This window comes from Equus caballus, chromosome 26 (genome assembly GCF_041296265.1).
Source record: "Equus caballus isolate H_3958 breed thoroughbred chromosome 26, TB-T2T, whole genome shotgun sequence".
Lineage (NCBI taxonomy): Eukaryota > Metazoa > Chordata > Mammalia > Perissodactyla > Equidae > Equus > Equus caballus.
In genome coordinates, this window is record NC_091709.1 from 23,183,596 (window position 1) to 23,201,636 (window position 18,041).

The 18,041-nt window shown below is 44.0% G+C and overlaps 1 protein-coding gene across 4 annotated transcripts in view; it reads left to right on the top strand.

Moving 5' to 3' along the window:
- Positions 1-1,557: 1,557 nt before the first annotated feature.
- The window catches only part of CXADR (CXADR Ig-like cell adhesion molecule), a 57,536-nt gene continuing 41,052 nt past the window's right edge, over positions 1,558-18,041 (top strand). Inside the window, exon 1 of one of the 4 annotated variants that reach the window (XM_023629904.2) lies at positions 1,558-2,427. In XM_023629904.2, the coding sequence (XP_023485672.1) occupies positions 2,385-2,427 (43 nt within the window). In that variant the 5' untranslated portion in view covers positions 1,558-2,384. Of the gene's footprint in view, positions 2,428-16,826; positions 17,107-18,041 lie in introns of those variants that run through there. The other 3 variants (XM_023629905.2, XM_070252245.1, XM_070252247.1) reach the window with 3 other exon arrangements.

The window sequence follows — 18,041 nt, forward strand, 5'->3', positions numbered from 1 at the left end:
TTTCCTCTAGGAAGTGGCTGAGATGACTCCAGAAGGGTGATTTTCGTGTCTACTGGAGGAGACAGGGTAGCAACTTTCTAACAAATGCTTCTTTGAACTGATTAATACTAGAAACATTCTCTTAAAACAGTCTGAAATCGATATGAACAACTTCAGGGCTTAATCTTTTCTAATGTCATACAGTACAATGTGATGAGTAAAAATTTAAGTTCCAAATATTTTATATCTTCAATTCCATCCAGTAGGATTCCTGTTTCCTTAACTAATAGGAAGCCCCAGCAGTTACTCGGGATTCTCTTTAGATCAGCCAGGACTCCACGGGAGGCAAGTTACATCAGGATCGCCGGAGTCGGGGCTCAGGTGTTGGTATTGTGTAAAAGTTCTCCAGATCATTCTACTATGCAGCCAGGGCTGTAAACCACAAGGCTAAACCGCGGGCGCGCAATTTTAGTCATCCTGACAACTGATTTACTTTCTCTTTGCTGGCTTAAGAAATAATAATAATTTTCCAATATTATTTTTTGTTAGCTTTCACCTCACTGAGCACTTACTTTGTGCCAGGCACGGTGCCAAGCACTTTTTTGTGCATTATCTCATTTAATTTTCATACCTACCCCTGAAGTAGGTGCTGTTTCTAAGCTACTTGCCCAGTTCCTGCCCCATCCCGGAGCCGGAGAGCTTACCCACTGCGCTACACTGCTCTCTCTCTTTTTTTTTTTAGCTCTATTTTTTTAAAATTTTTTTATTAATGTTATGATAGATTACAACCTTGTGAGATTTCAGTTGTACATTTTTGTTAGTCATGTTGTGGGTACACCACTTCCCCCTTTGTGCCCTCCCCCCACCCCCCCCTTTTCCCTGGTAACCACCGATCAGATCTCCTTGTCAATATACTAACTTCCACCTATGAGTGGAGTCACATAGAGTTCATCTTTCTCTGACTGGCTTATTTCGCTTAACATGATACTCTCGAGGTCCATCCACGTTGCTGTGAATGGGCCAATTTTGTCTTTTTTTATGGCTGAGTAGTATTCCATTGTGTATATATACCACATCTTCTTTATCCAGTCATCAGTTTCTGGGCATGTAGGTTGGTTCCACGTCTTGGCTATTGTAAATAATGCTGCGATGAACATAGGGGTGCAAGGGACTCTTGGGATTTCTGATTTCAGGTTCTTAGGATAGATACCTAGTAATGGGATGGCTGGGTCATAGGGTATTTCAATTTTTAACTTTTTGAGAAATCTCCATACTGTTTTCCATAGTGGCTGTACCAGTTTGCATTCCCACCAACAGTGTATGAGGGTTCCTTTTTCTCCACAACCTCTCCAACATTTGTCGCTCTTGTACACCGCTCTCTTTTAATTCACTCTGACACGGAACTGTCGGGAACACCCGTCTCTCAGCAGTTATAAATAAACGTTATCTAGAAAGAACAACGGAGAACAAGCAGCAAAATCACACAAGAACAAGTATGGAGGGCCCCAGGAGGCAGAAGCGACTCTGCAGAGTTGACCGGGCGATTCAAGATCCCTAATGCCCCGCCCCCTAAGCTCCTCCCCCCAGGCCTTTAACCACCCCTACCTAGCCCCACTTTTCAAGCTCGCTGGTCTTATTGATCAATTTCACGGCTAGAATAACCTTAAATACAAGGGGGGAAAACCCAATCCAGGTATTTCCCAAATCCGCAGCTGCACTTTAGGGTTTCAGTCATTACTGGAGATGGGGAAAAGCCTTCTCAAGCCTTCTACATGAGGCCATCCGACTCAATGAGATGGGAGCCAATCCTGGAGGCTGCCCGGTTGCCTTCCTCCAGAGCCTTAGGTGGGAGACCCCGCCCCTGCAGCAGCAAATCGCCAGCGGTGGGACGCGTGGCTGGGGGCCTGCACCCCGCTGTACCTCGAGACGAAGGTGGGGTGAGTGCAGGCGGGCGCTCTGCATGAGCGCTCTCCAGGGTCCGGGGCAGGCGGGCGCGACTGCAGTTCAGTTTCAGTCTGGGGAGAGGGGTGGCCCGCGCACAAACGTGGATTTGCCTAAAGACACGGAGGCGAGGAGCCCGGGTCACGCTTTCAGCGAGCTGCTGCCGACCGCCCCCAAGCCGAGCGCTGCGGCCGGGAGTTCCCTGCTCAGAACCCTCCTGGGAGCAGCGGGCGCTCTGCGCTCGGTTGCCACGGCAACCCCACGCGCCTGGCGGAGCGGCGCGCGCCGCGGGGGCTACCACTGCCGGAAGTGACGTGTTTCACCTGCCAAGCGAGGGCGGGGTGGACGCGGGTGCCGAGGTGCAGCCGCCGCCAGCCAGTCGGGAGCGCGCGAGCCGGAGAGTGACTGAGACCGCGGGTGAGAGCCGCCTACCTGCCATCGCCGCCCACGGCCGGGCCGCCACCATGGCGCTTCTGCTGCGCTTCGTGCTCCTGTGCGGAGTCGCGGGTGAGTGGGAGGCATTGCGGTCCCTAGGGTCCCCATTGCGGGCGGAGCCCTGGGGCGCTGGCAGCCCGCGGCCACCCGGGAACAATGAGCGTGGGGGAGGGGGCGGGCGCGCCTTGGGGGCGCTGCGGCGGGGGTGGCGGTGCGGCAGGGATTGCGCCCGGCTGGTTTTGCGCGGCCGAGCGCGCCAGCCGGGAAGGTGGAGCGCCTCCGAGGGGACCCCTGCGGGGGCGTGGGGTGTCCGGGGGGCGTCGGCGGAGCGGGCGGGCGAGCCCCGGGCTGCGGGCTTTGGTGGAGGGGCTCCCGGGGCGCGGGTGGGTGGGCGCGACGTGCCCGGTGCGCCTGGCGTCCCTCCCAGGCTATTCTTTGCCGCGCGTGCGGGCTCTGCTTTATTTGCCTTGCCCTTTCCCTTGTTCGCCGCGGTGTCGAGTCTGTGCAGGGTTACCCGATTTCAAAAGCCTTGGGCGGGCAAGTTTTCAGGTGTCGAGCAGTCCAGGCGGGGAGGCTGAATTACAAACGCCATGATTAAATGGACACTGAGGTTTTCGGTGCCTCGGATCGTCCAAGCTTGATCGGGTAGGGGAGGCGAGCCCAGGCACGAGCTGTTAACTGGATGGTAACTCGATCGAGCAGACCGTGGAAAATCCAAAGTAGGTTCCTGCAAAAATGCGATATTGGTTTCCGCAGTCCCGGAGCAAAGTGCAAAGGAGTAATTAGTAATCTCGGTTTTGAGTTTATAATGAGTTGGTTCATTTTGAAGATAAGACAGGCTGACTTGTACAGGGTAATTCCTAAAGGAATTGCCGAGTACATTTTTCGACTGCGCCTTTCTCGGGAGGGAAAAAAAGGCATTTGAAAAATGCGTGGACCATTAGAAGGCGTAATCGTTTGACATTTAGCAAAACTGATGTGTTTTCATGTCAGTGTTTCAACCAGCTGATCTTGTTGGTCAGAGTAAGCACTTGTCGCATTTTGGAACCATATGATTCATTAAGAAAAAAAAAGTCCATAGGTGGGACCCTAGGAGGCACACTTCTTGTAGCCTCCGGAAGGATAATTTTTTTTTAAGTGCTCCAAAGCAGGATCGGGTGGTCCTTTCTGTTGGGATGGCTCTCTGCTTCCTGTGGAAATGTTAATTCCATTGTTGGATGCCACAGCTGTGAGCATTACTCATGGGATCAACATTCTATTAACAAGTCTAATTTCGATCTCAGTCTATAGCACTGTCTCCACCTTTTTGATACATATCATTTAGATTTGGCTGAAATTTCCCAAGTAGAGCTTCTGGAAAAGATGAAGGGTTGGTAACCAGTTTACGTGACAGGTTCCCACCTTTGTTTTGTCAGAGACTAAACTGAAGTTGAAGTTGAGAAGGCATTATTTGTGTTGTCTGTGGAAAAAGATGTTTTAGCTTACATCCGAAGCAGAAAAGTGGAAGAACATAAACTATGTAGAGGAATTTTTTTTCTGGGGATATCTGGATAATTGTCTGGATTTCACTTTTTTTGGATGCCTCACTTTGGTAGGCACCATCTCAATCAAGAATATTTTGATACATCTAGAGTCATTCTGTTCATAAAGTGTACACTAGGTTACAGTGAGCATCTCATTAAAGAACAGTTGTCTCCTGGCCGGGTAAGCAAGAAAACTATTTGTAATTCCAATATTCCAGTTTAGGACACAACTCAAAAACTATGTAACTGATGTATGGCTTGGAGTATTTCTTTAGATACTTGTTGCCATTTTCGAAACTCATTGCTGTGAACTTGAGTGGTAACTCAATTCGCAAAACGGGGCGGAGGCTTACGTATTAAAAATTGCAGTGCTGTCAGTGGTAGATCTTTCTCCATCTGTCCATATGTGTTGTAAAGAGTTCTGTGGTATACTCTGGGTTGCTGGGGGAACTCCTTTTGATGCGTTTTTCTTGCCAACATAACAAGTCATGCTACTCCGAGTAGTAGTGGGAGGAGTAGTAGAGCAGTAGGAATAGTAGTAAAATTAAAGCCTTGCTTGAGTGGTTATTAAATGCCAGACACTGCTCTGCGTGCTTTGTGTGTACTGACTCAATTTACCCAGCAACCCTAGAGGGTGTGTGTTATGATAAGCCTGTTGTACAAGTGGGGAAACTGAGGCACAGAGTGGTACTATAACTTTCCGAGGTCACCGATTTGCTCCTTCATCCTTGGTCTTACCACTGTACTATTCTACCTCTTACCGCAGCCACTTTCCTCTGATTACCTCTAATCACATCCCAAATTTCTATCACTAGTTATCTGTCATTTATAAAGAACCTGCTCTTGGTTTGACTGTATGCCAAGTACTGAAGGCTTTTATTATTAGCCCTTTCATGTCTTGATCTTAGTCGAATACTTTCAGGCACTACTGTGAGAATGCGAGGATCCAGGGCATTGTCTGGTGTTGTAAACTAATGTGGCCCATGGACCAGAAGCATCAGCATCACCTGGGGATCTTGTCAGAGTTTGTGATGCTGCTGTTTTTCACGCTGTCAACATGAGCAGAACTAAAAAAGTGCTGGCCAGTGATTCTGGTCTCCTGGCCTCTTGTTAGCCGTTTGATGGCAGCAGACCTGTCTTCTCAGTGTGCATCAGGTGTTTTATGTGTTAAGAATGGGGATCCTAGTGTCTTGGAGTTGTTGAGGAACAAAGTGAAATGTTTATCATTTTGCTTTCTTGGAGTCTTTTCCTTTACATAAAAAAATGAAGATTATTTGATGTGAACTTTATCCACTCGATATACCTCTCTCTTACTATGTACAGTCCTGCCATTATACCAACCATCAGAGCAAAGCTTGCTTCTCTTCCAAGGCATGCCACCCTCCATTGACTCCCTACCCTATCTGTTTAGTGGTGTCCATCAATTACTCAGTTTATCTCATTGCACCAGGTCAGAGGGCAGGGGCATTACCTGCATTGTTCATTGTTCTAGTCCCAGTGTTAGCTTGTGGCACCGGGTAGATAGCAAGTGTTAGTAAATGTTGTGTAGCTGAAAGTTTTCAACTTCTTTACCACTAGGGCTGTTTATATGATACAACTTTTATCAGTTGCGTCTGTCTTTCCCTTCTCGTCCAATAAAGATGTCCCTTGCAGGGATCATTCCATTAGCTTTGTCTCATTCAGTTGTTAGTCTAGAGAAGTTAAGCTTCCGCTTTATATCTGATGTCATTGTTCTGTTCCACTCCCCTGCTTCTGTTGACAAAGGTAACAATAACCATATGGCAAATCCATTTATCTTTTTTGGAGCTCAATTTTTTTGCTGAGGAAGATTATTCCTGAACTAACATTATGTGCCAATCTTCCTCTACTGTGTACATGGGTTGCGGCCACAGTGTGGCTGACAAGTGGGGAAGCCCAAGAGCCTGGGCTGCGAAAGTGAAACGTGCCGAACTTAACGGCTACACCACGGGCCAGCCCCACTTGGAGCAACTTGACAACTATTTTGGTTCTTTCCCACCCTATTAACCTGCTCTTCACTGTCTTCTACAATAGCTCCTTTAAGTGTCAGGCTTCCCAGTGATTTGGCTCATAGTCCTCTTCTCAGACTCCGTCTTAAACCTGGGTGACTTCATTTATCCATTTCTGTAATGTCCAAATACTTGCTAGTGACTTAAAAATATTGCCAGCTCAGCCCACCTCTCCTTTGAATTCTGGGCCAATATTTCCAGCTGCCTAACGTTCACCTTCCACCTGAATGCACTTTAGTACCTCAGATTCTGCAAGCCCCGAGCTGAGCTCATCCTTGAATTAATTGATTAAATGATCTAGTCATTCAGATATTTATGGCCTACTATGGACTGTGCCTGTGCTAGGTGCCCGTACAGTACTATAGGACTTTGCAAGGTGCAGAAGGTTTGATAGGACATTCCCAGCAGATGGTACAGCTTTTGCAAAGACCTGGAGATCTGAAAGGGTGTGATGTGGCTTGGGAGTTGAGAAATTCAGTGCATATAAAGCATTTAATCAGCACTTCTCAAACTTTTGATGTGTGCCGGAGTCATTCTTATGAGAAAGTGTGAGGTGAAGCCTGAGATTTTGCATTTTAACAAATTTCCCATGATGTCACTGCTGACCACCCTTTGGGTGGGTGAAGATCTGAAGGCTATGCCAACAGCGTAGTAGGAGACGAGCGATGATAGACGTCTGTCGAGTTATCCCGCCCCCTGCAGTGGCGCTGAGAAGCATGCCAAGGCCTGGAAGAAGTGAGCATATGCGCTGAGATTATTCTCTAGAATGACGCAGAGCTCTGCAGCAGTTCTGCAGGCGGGGAGAACAGATAGATCCAAGGCAGGAATCCACCTGGGATGACCTGGACATAAGCAGTCCCTGCTGAAACACAGCAGAGTGGTGTTGGGCTTCCTCTTTGATCTGGAAAGTTGCTTTGAGGGAGCTGCAGTGGAATCTGACATCTGGTTAGTTGAATGAATGGCAAGAAGAAGTTGGAGAGAAGCAATAAGATTTCTGGCTTGAGTGAATGGTTATGTCACTAATCTACAGGGATAAAGAAAAGAGGGGCAAGTTTTAGAGAGGGCGACAATGAGCTTAAGTTTGGACAGGTTGCATTTGAGGTGTCTGAGGGGAATGGAGGTGAAAAATAGCCAGTAGGAGGATTTAAATAAAGGACTGCTCTCAGGAGAGAGGCAAGGATGGGTGGTGCAGAATTGAGAACCACTGCTGAAAGGTGGCATCCGTGTAAGGTTAACCAGGAAAAGCAGGTAGGACTAGAAGAGAAGGTGAAATGTGACACGGGGGACCGTCAGCATCTAATAGTAGACAGAAGGTGAGCGGTAGGGAGTGATAGGGAATGCAGGAGACCTAGAGGACAGGGGGTCCCAGAGGTGAGGCCAGTGAGTCTCACCATTAGGAGATTATTGAGAACGTTCAGGACATTATCTGTTCCACAGGAAGCACAGTTTCTGTATGGTGAGAGTAAAGCTAGATTTTAATAGATTGAGGAGTGGGCATAGGTAAGTGGAGAATGAGAAATGTACTTGGCACTTGCAGTTGGTTTGACAGTGAAGAGTTGCCCATAGGGCCTTAACTCCAGGGGACAGTAGCAGAGCCAGGGGAGAAGGTAGAAGCCAGCAGGTGAGGACTCCCTTACCTTCCAGCCACCCAGACCTAGAAGCTTTTCCTCATTTTCCGTTATGGGCCCAGTTTCTTCCTTGTACATAAATGTTGAGATTCCTCAGTTTATGGCTTCAGTTACCATTTATGTCCTTACAGCCTCTAGTCTATTTCTAGTCTCTCTGTCTCCCAAGCTTTGCCCATAATTTCAAACCACCCACTTAACATCTCTGCTTAGACTTCCCACAGGCGCCTCCAATTGAACCTGTCTACATACCACTATTCCCTCTCATGTTAAATGGCATTTTCAGCCACCAAAATGCCAATGCAGAAATCTGGGTATCTTACTTGACACTTCCTATTCTCTCACCTGCTTACATCTAGTCAGTTTCTTAGTCGCTTGAATCCCTCCAGCCAATACTCATAGTCCAGGTTATACCAGCAACTCTTAAGATGGTTGAAATAGCTTCATACTTGGCATCTGATTAAGTGAGCTTTCCCCTGTGCTCCCGGCACATCCCACTACTGGAGCATGTTCTGACACTTACCAAGTGTGCCTTTATTGTAATTGTTTTCCCTCACCAGACCATACTTTTCATGAGGTCAGGGATTGTCTGTTTATTTTTCATTTCATTCCCAGTGTATGGCACAGTGCATGTTAATTGAGTAATAGGGAAGGGTGTGCTAGACAGGAATTCATGTTTGTCTAGACCTAGAGGGGAAAGAGCATTTGCAGATCAAAAATAGATACCTCGTGGAAGAGGCGAGCAGGCCTGAGCTTGGTATGCGGCACAGCTCAGTTTTGCCATATGTTCAGGAGTGGAGTCAATTTATATTTCCACTCCAATCTCATTTTAATCTCCTGTTTGCAGCCTCTTTTCCACCTTTCCTCTATCATACACAAATCATTATCAGCTATAATTAAATAAAGGCAGGAATTGAGACTGGTGGCTTTTTCTTTGGTTCGTTTGGTGGCCAGCAAGCAATGGATATGAACTTTACAATTATTATTATTATTATTATTTTTTTAAAGATTTTATTTTTTTCCTTTTTCTCCCCAAAGCCCCCAGGTACATAGTTGCATATTCCTAGCTGTGGGTCCTTCTAGTTGTGGCATGTGGGACGCTGCCTCAGCGTGGCTTGATGAGCAGTGCCATGTCCGCGCCCAGGATTCGAACTGACGAAACACTGGGCCGCCTGCAGCGGAGCGCGCGAACTTAACCACTCGGCCATGGGGCCAGCCCTACAATAATTATTAATGTAACCCAAAAAGTAATTAAAAATGGTCTAATTGAAATGAGGTTAAGGCCTTATCTTACTGTCTTTCATCTGTCTTGTGTTTTTTAAGAAAACAAATCTAATATTCTAGAGTAATTGTTAGATTGGTGTTGGAATTAGATTGGTTTCTATTAAGAGGATAGCACTAAGTAGAAGTGAAGAGCAGTAACCTTTCTAGCTCTGGTTGCTTATCTTCCACTTGATTTCTTCCGTGGGGCTGAAATTACAAATGGTGGAGGGTGAGGGGGATGGGAGACCAGCGCCTGGCATGGTGGAGTGATCTGTTCAGCAAGCTGGTGGAGTGCTGGTAGAGTGATCTCTTGGGGCTCTATTATTGGTATTTTTTTCTTTGTAAGTTGTTCACTTTGTTGAATCTGTTACTATCTCCACATAAAAGAAGAAGGGGAGGAAGCTCAAAATGTTTCTGCATTCAGTGGCAAGATGGTGACTTAGACATTTTGTCTCTTTTGTGCTTTCCCACTAGTCTTTTCTGTAGCCTTTCTTCCTTCATCTCATTGACTCACCCATTGTGGTTTCTAATAAAGAGTTAGCCAATTAGAGTTCAAGCCTTAAAGGCCATAACTTGACTCAGCAGTATTTGCAATTTGTTTTAATTGGCTGGATGCTCTTAGAAGAAATGACAATGCCTGCTCTGTAGACAAAGGGGAGGTAGGGTAAGGGAGGGAGATGATGACAGTCTGTTTTTAGGGTAGGTGTGAGATCAGTGGGGTGCTTCAGTTTGTCCTTTGACAGTTGGTGAGAAAAAGGATTAACAGTCAAATTAACCAAGGTTTGTACATTCTGAGATAATGCAGATTTCTTTAGAAACTATTAAATCACTTTCTTTCTTTCAGAGATATTTTACCAGTTGGAATGAGAATGACTTTGATTTCATTTACTTCTAAGAAATACAGATGTGTTTAGCTTTCAAGAAGAAACGACATAACTAATCACGGTTACTTTTTCCCTAGTGTAGGCGTGTATTCTGTGTGAGTTTACAGGTTTCTGCAAAGGAAGGATGGTTTGGCTGCACAGGTAAAATGCTCTCAAGGAATCTCAAGGAACTGCGGATACAGTGAACCAGATGTGTTGGGCCACATCTTTGTTGGATCCTTAGAGGGACTCTAGCTGACCTTCTTCCGTCTCTCTCAGATTCTCCAGTGAAGAGTGCTTTGAACTTTTGAGTACCGGAAGATTCCCCTGGGGGTTTTCTGTAATGGGCTAGACAAAGACTTTTGAGCGTTCTGTGGCCCTGGTAATTCTATAGTAAGAACTGAGAAGCCTTTTTAACCTACTTGGTTGTGCAATGTGAAATCTGATACTTTTAGAATGAACTGGTGAATCTGGGCCAGAAAAGTGATGGTACTTTATTTTTTAAGACAATTTCACACACAGGTCATTTGAATCTACTCTCCTGACAACTTTGGGGTAGGAAGTACACATTATATTTTTGTTTATAGGAATCAAGTTGTAAAACCAAGGCCCAAGTCTGATATATTGTGGCATTGGTCCATACAGTGCTGTCCTATAGAAATATGATGCAAACCACATGTGTAATTTATAATTTTCTGGTAGCCACATTTAAAAGTAAAAACAAAAAGGTGAAATTAATTTGAATATATTTTGCTTAACCCAATATATACAAAATATTCCATATGTGGTTAAATTGGACATTAGTGAGATTTAAATTTTTTTTCATACTAAGTCTTCAAAATCTAGTCAGCATTTGACCTATAGCACATCACAGTTTGCACTAGCCACATTTCAAGTGCTCCGTAGCCATATATGGCTAGCAGCTACCCTATTGGTCAGCACGGGTCAGTACTTGGAGCTTTTTTTCCAGTCACCTACCATATCTAGTTTCAGAACATCCTACTAACTAAAATAGCATGGGTGTGGTGTGCCGTCAAAACAGCTTTGTCAAATGGAACATGCCTTTGGAGTTGCTCTCTTGAGATTTTACCTCTAAAATAATTATTTGTGTCACATAGCATTCCTGTTGGCAACAAGCTAAATAAAGTCTCTTGTTTCTTATTTAGTTTCTTGTAATCATCAGAGCATTTGTTACACACACACAAAATTATATCAGCTGTCCTTATTTGATAGTTATGTGCATTTCCATTTTAGATATAAGGCAGAAAAAACAAATATATGCACCAAAATAATATTTTTAACTTGCCTATGGGGGAAATAAATGTGTTTCTGGAGAGATGGCAAATAAGGAAAGAATGGCCCCTAGTGATGGTTGCTAGGGAAATTTGAGTTCACTTTGGGATATTACAAAGGAATTTATGCGAAGACAATCACGTTAGACATGCTTACAACAGGAATGATTTTCGTATTGTAATTAACGCTTCCTTTATTAATTTTAGGATTTTCCATAAAGAAATAACATTATTTACTCATTTTGCTGTTCTGTGTATTTCTTTGCTTTCTTACTTTCTATGCTCTCATCTTTATAAGACACTTCACCTGAGTTTTTTGTTCTTTGGTGTTTTTTTTTTTTTGCCAAGCACTCAATCTCTTTCCCTGTTTTATGTTAATTAAAGGAAGAGAGCCTGAGGTTTTTATGAGCAAGGGGCAAAGGCAGATTTCTTAAAATGGAATGATACATATAGTATTCTGTGAAGGTGATGAAAATATTCACCATGGCAACAGATCTGCTTTACCCATAATGCAAAATACCCCATTTACATTTGTTTTGCCAGAGAATTCTGAAATTAGCATCTGTGTATTAGAGAGAACATGGGGAAGGCAATATTCTACGTAGATTGAAAAAGGCTAAGACTTAATTTCGATTGGAATTGAAATGTGAATGCTTCCCTGAGATGAGTGTGTCTGCGTACGTGAGGGGAGTGGGGAAGGGGTGGGTCACAGTCCGATTCAAGAAATACTTGTAGAAAATCTGCATGTTCACATTCTTAACTCCCCCTGTCTGGCTTTCCATTATAATTTACGTTTTCTCTGTTCCTGACTTAGAAATTATATTTTAAATATTTCTTAGGCAGATCCTCAATCCCTGTGGAAGAAGTCGGGGTGTAAATAAATAATACCATGTGTACATATGGGCAAGGTGTTTTATTAGGTGCTTCGGGAGTATGAATGCGGAAGTTACCATGCCAATACTTTCCTCGAGCTTCATCTGGGAGGAGGGAGTGAGGCACTTATTCCCTCAGCTGGGTTACCAAGCAGAGCACCCAGCAGAGCAGGGTGGGGGTCAGAGTAGATATGCTGTGTGATGTACAAATTCACGGTTTTCTGATTATTCTCTTGGGGCCTCATTGGCTTCTCCAGACCATTTCCTCTCTACCTGTGTGCCAGCCCTTCAGGCCTTGAAACTTCTGCCCTCTGCTTTTACCAAACTTCTGGTTGCTTCTCCACGTTGACCAGGAAATGCCCTGTCTCGTCCTCCCATCCCCTCCTCTCCAACCCCCATATAGCATTACCTTGGGGTTTTAGTATTTACATTTCATGGTTCACTTTTTATAACATCCCTACACCACAGTTCCTTGACTTCTCAAATACAGTGATTTTCTATCCATTTCACTTCGGCAACCCTCTTCTTATACTTAGTTCTTCAGCTCTGAAATCTTGAGTTCTGTTGTCACTGTCTCCCAGCTTTCTCGAACTTCCATCGTACCTCCTTGCTATCATTGAGATCTCCAGGCTTTACCCCTGTCCACCCCACTCTGGTCTTCTGGTTACTTTAAAACCAGAATTTCTTCTATATTCCTGAGTCGCAGGGTCAGACCCCACCTTTCCTCCCTGATATGGGTCACTCCTGCAGGCTGATTTCTTTGCTCCTGCTCATGGACTGTGGCGCACAGCCGGGGAGAAAGTGGGAATGCACAGCTGGGTGCCCTGGGGAGACTGTTTATTGTCCAATTTGGCTAGACTTTTTTTAAAGTATATTTATAAAGCATCAGAACATTATATTTTTAACAAAGACAAAATAAAAATAACTTTTCTGTCTCTAACTCCTTCTATTCTTTTTAAATTTATTTTTAAATAAACCTTTTATTTGAAGTATGGCATTCATACATAGAAAAGCACAGTTTAGAGCATTATTTATAAGAGGACAGTTCAGAACATTATCACAGAAGGGACACATCTATGTAATTATCACCCAGATCAAGAAATAGAACGTAACCTGCATCTCAGAAGTCTGCCTATGGCCCCTCCAGTAACTTTCTTCACTCTCTTCTGATTTCTAACAATATACATTAGTGTTAACAGTTTATATAAATGTGATTGCACCGTGTATGTTTTTTTCTAACTTTCACTTATTACCATGTTCGTAAGATTATTCATGTTGTGTAGCTGGAGATTATTCGTTTGCATTGCTATATGCTATGCTGTCATGTGACTGTACCACAACTGGTTTGCCCATTCTGCTGTTGATTTACCTTTTTTCCTCCAGTTTTCGCTATTGTGGAAGCTGCTGCTATGACATTCTCATACACGTTTTAGTGCACACGTGTACATTTTTCTACCTATGAGTGGAATTTCTGGTGCACGTAGCTCCTGCTTATTTTTAGCTTCGTTGATACTGCCAAACAGTTTTCCGAAGTTAGTTGTACCAGTTGACACCCCCACCGATAGAGTATGAAAGTTCCAGTTGTGCCACATCCTCATTGTAGCCTTCTTTCGTTTCAGCTGTCCTGGTGGGTTTGTAGTGCCGCATCATTGTGGTTCTCTCTTTTTTTAAAACATTTTAATTACGGAAAATTTCAAATATATATAAAACTAGAAAAAATGATAGGGTAAACCTCAGTATATCTTTGCCCAGCTTCGTCACCTCTCAGCTGGTTTCAGTCGGTTCCATTCTGGAGTCCTTCGCTTCTTTCCCCGTCCTCTTCACGGCCATTTCAGACGTGAACCAGTCTCCGAAACCCCTCTCCCCACACATTCTCTGCCTCTTTTATTCTAAGTCGGTGCTGTGTTCCTCCTTTGTCACAGAGGAAATGAGGCACTCAGGTACAAATTTCCTTCATTTCTTGTACCCCCGTGTATGAACTTATCCCTAATTATAGTGGTCCTCTTCTGTCCTTCCCTCCATGCCTATTTAAAAGTGCCTTATCCCCGTTTTCTAGGCATCGTTCTTTTCTCAGGACTTGATCCTTCAGTCTCTGAGTGTTCTGCTGTATGTATTTTTAACCTCTCCCATTCTATTTGCTCCTTCTTTTTGATGTATAAACATGCTCTACGTTCCTCATTTCCAAACAACCTTTCCTTACCACACATCACACTCTACTCTTTTTCTCCTACCCCTGAGAACCAGGTTCCTCAAAATAGTGGTCACTTCTGTCTCTGCTCACATGATCTCAGCCTCTGTAGTTAGATGTATGCATCTCCCCAAAGACTTCACTAAATCCGATTTGGCCTAGGTCACCAGTGATATTCTGCTTGCCAAACCTGGTAGATAGATTTCAGTATCATTTATTTACATATCAAATTTTGAGTTCTTCCAACATGGAAGGCACTGCTAAAGTGTTAGGGATAAAAGATTAAAAGATACTTTCCCCACACTACAGGAATTTATATCCTGGTGGGAGTGACAGGCTTATAAAATGACTGAATTGTCAGACTAGCTACTGTTTATTGAAAGAATGATACCAGGTTGTGCTGGAACTGTTAAGAGCTTTACGAGTGTTATTTTATTTAATCCCTACGATGAAGTAGGCATTAGTACTTTAATGCCCACTTTAAAGAAGAAAACAATAAGACTTAAAAAGGCTAGCAACTTGCCTGCAGCCAGGCCAAGCATTTAGTAAGCTCAGTTTGAATTTGAACCCAGATCTGACTTTAGAGCCCATGCTATTAATGGGCAGAACTTCCATAATCCAGAAGGCTGATGTTTCAGAAATGTCTGCCCTTGTGAGGGGGACTCGGAGAACCGCTGCGACTGCCTTTTGAGTTGCAGGCGGAGGGGGGGTCGATGGGTGTCAGGGGAAGGCCTCTTGATGGTTAATTGAATGATGGTCTAGAATTAGGACATGTTAGATCTGAAGAGACAGTTAAGTTCGACGTCTTTAATTTGTTTGAGCCCTAGAGAGGCAACGTGTCCAAAATGATAGAGCTTTTTTTGTGACAGACTTGACAACAGATTCCTAGTCTGATATTTATTTCCCTGTTAAGCAAAAAGGTTCACCCGAACTCTTGAATCATGTGCTCCCTAAAATGCTGTCTCCTTAGAAAATGAGTATGGGAGAGAAACAGTGTCAATTCCCAACTCTCCTCCACCACGCTGTTTGGATTGGGGTCTGGTAAAGTACTCACTGTATTTTATAGTGATTTTTAAAGCAAAATCTCTATGTCCAGGGGTGTTTACCACTGGACTTCTGCCCACAGGACGAGTGTGGCTGGGAGCTGGGCTTGCTGCCTTAGTGGCTTAGATCCCTCTCGGTGTCTGATTCTTCACTGTAAAGTGGGCCTAATAGAACCGCCTCCCTCAGAGTTCTGAGGATTGAGAGTTAACATGTATAAAATGTGCTATTATTGTTAAGATGATGATTTCCCCGTTTCCATCTCAGTTTATTTCCTGGGCGCCTACTTTTTGATTTCTCATTGGAGGTGGGGAGCTGGGAATTTATACAAGAAAAACACAGAGAAAAACAAATAAGTATACTTTGTCACTTCTCATCGTTGGTAATTTATCTGACTGTAAGGATTACTTTCTTAGCTCTAAGTAGGTCTTAACATACTGTACTGAGTAGCACACGTGGGAGTTAAACAACTAAAACTCCGGGACAGCAAAGAGTACAATTTCTGCCTTCCTGTGGGTGTTTTCTTCTCTCCCCCAGCAATATTTAAAGGCCTGGTTGGAGTAGTTAACTAGTATTCACATATTGGAAATGTTTTTCTTTTTCCTTTCTGGAAACACTGTTTAGGTGACTTTTAAATATTGCTAATCCCTAAGCACCTTCCTGGTGAGGAAAGTTAGCATAGGTTGGAGTTAGGGTCAAGGAAATGTTGTAATAGCATGGTGGGCGCATTTTTGCATGGGGTTTGGAATAGCCCGGTGACTTGCTTGCTCACCAAGACATCTGTAGTATTTGTTAGCAAACACACAACAAAATTGTGCTTGTCCTGATCGTCCTGTAAACATACCACTTTGTGATTTGTCTGGTTTATTTCTTAACATTGCTATGGTGACTCTTTTTTCTCTTTTTTTTTTTTTTGAGGAAGATTGGCCCTGAGCTAACTGCTGCCAATCCTCCTCTTTTCTCTGAGGAAGACTGGCCCTGAGCTAACATCGTGCCCATCTTCCTCTACTTTATATGTGGGACGCCTACCACAGCATGGCTTGCCGAGCGGTGCCATGTCCACACCTGGGATCTGAACTGGTGAACCCTGGGCCGCCAAAGCGGAACCTGCGCACTTAACTACTGGGCCACCAGGCTGGCCCCAGTGACTCATTTTTGACTATTTTTTTTTTTTTTACATAAGGTTCCTGAATTCCATGATCTGAACTCAGCAGCAATATGATTGAATGTGTCCTTTCTGTTTGAAATAGTAACCCTTAGGACATTCTTTGACATTTCTCAAAAAAATCTGTATCAGAGAAATTCTGTAGAACAGTTGACATTAAGGTCATCACAACCCTTTCCAAGAAACCAAAGAAATAGGCAAGACTTTGGGAATGTAAATTTAGATTCTTCTTATTTTTATTTCTAGTTTTTTGGTTATTGTTGTTGTTAATATCTTTGAAATGACTCCAGGTATTTTGAGAAACCACACATCACTGTGTAGTATTTTTCTCTTTTTGCTTCGTGTTGTTCTAGAGATAGTTGAAAGATTCTTCATTCGTAGTTGTGATTTTAGGATATTCACAAATAAGAGTTTTTCTTAATGTCATATTTCTCACGTTAACATAACTATATATAAAATTGCATATATGTTAATTTCTTACCAGATTTGCTGGCATTTTTTTATAGTATTGTCTTTTTTTTTTTTTTGGTGGAGGAAGATTTGCCCTGAGCTAACATTCACTGCCAATTTTCCTCTTTTTTGTTCTTTCTTTCTTTCCTTCTTTCTTTTGAGGAAGATTAGCCCTGAGCTAACATCTGCTGCCAATTCTCCTCTTTTTGCTGAGGAAGACTGGCCCAGGGCTAACGTCCATGCCCATTTTCTTCTACTTTATATGTGGGATGCCTGCCACAGCATGACTTGACAAGCGGTGCCACGTCTGCACCCAGGATCTGAACCAGTGAACCCCGGGCCACTGAAGCGAAACATGTGAACTTAACCGCTGTGCCATCGGGCTAGCCCCAATTTTCCTCTTTTTGTATGTGAGCTGCCACCACAGCATGGCCACTGATAGGTGAGTGATGTAGGTCTGGTGCCGGGAACCAAACCTGGGCCACCGAAGCGGAGTGCACCACACTTAACCACTGTGCCATTGGGGCTGGCCCTATAGTATGGATATTAAAGTAATAAGCATCGGTCTTTGCTCCTCTCAGCACATGACCAGGCTTGTTCAGCTCCCTCTGAGCTTGAGCTCCTGTCTCGGCTTTACTGTTCCATTCCTCTGCTTCCATTTCTTTGCTTCCCTGGATACATACATGGTCTTTCTCTGGCCTCCCCACAAGGTCTGTCTGTCTTGTCTCCCATCACTAACCTTCTTTCAAATGGTTCCTTCACCTTCCCTCTGCTCTGAGTCCAGCCCTCCACTTGCAGTTTATTAGATAGGCTTGGGATATACCCTCCAGGGATGAAGCCCTGAGACCCTGTTAATGTGAGTGAAAGTAAGTGCTTCAGGGTAGGGACGTGTAAACAATTACCTACAATAGAGGAACACATTGTGTAATATAGAGGAGGAAGCAATTAAGACTGCCTGTGGGGAACAGGAAAAACTTCAGAGAGGAGATGAGGTCAGAGGTGCTGGATAAATGGCTGGAGGTACTCTCTGTGGGAGAAGGTGGAGCAAGGGGGAAAGCGGACATTTCAGCAAGGGAAAGCATGTGCCACAAACAGGGGCTTACTCATCCTTTTCCCCTTAGTGCTTCCTTGAATTTCTTAGATTTCCTTCTATGATTGGCCACAGACTACAACACTTTTGCTGTTACAGTTTCCTCTTTAATAGAGAAAGGTCTTAAGTTATTTCACCTACTTTTAGCCACAATACAACTTGTTAATTTTTCTCCAGTATTTTGAAATGGACTATCATCTCTGGCACTTGTGCCTGTGAGTTTTTCCCCCTGCTGAGTACTTGAAATTTTGCTATGCTGAAGGAGACCAATGACCATCCAGAAGCAT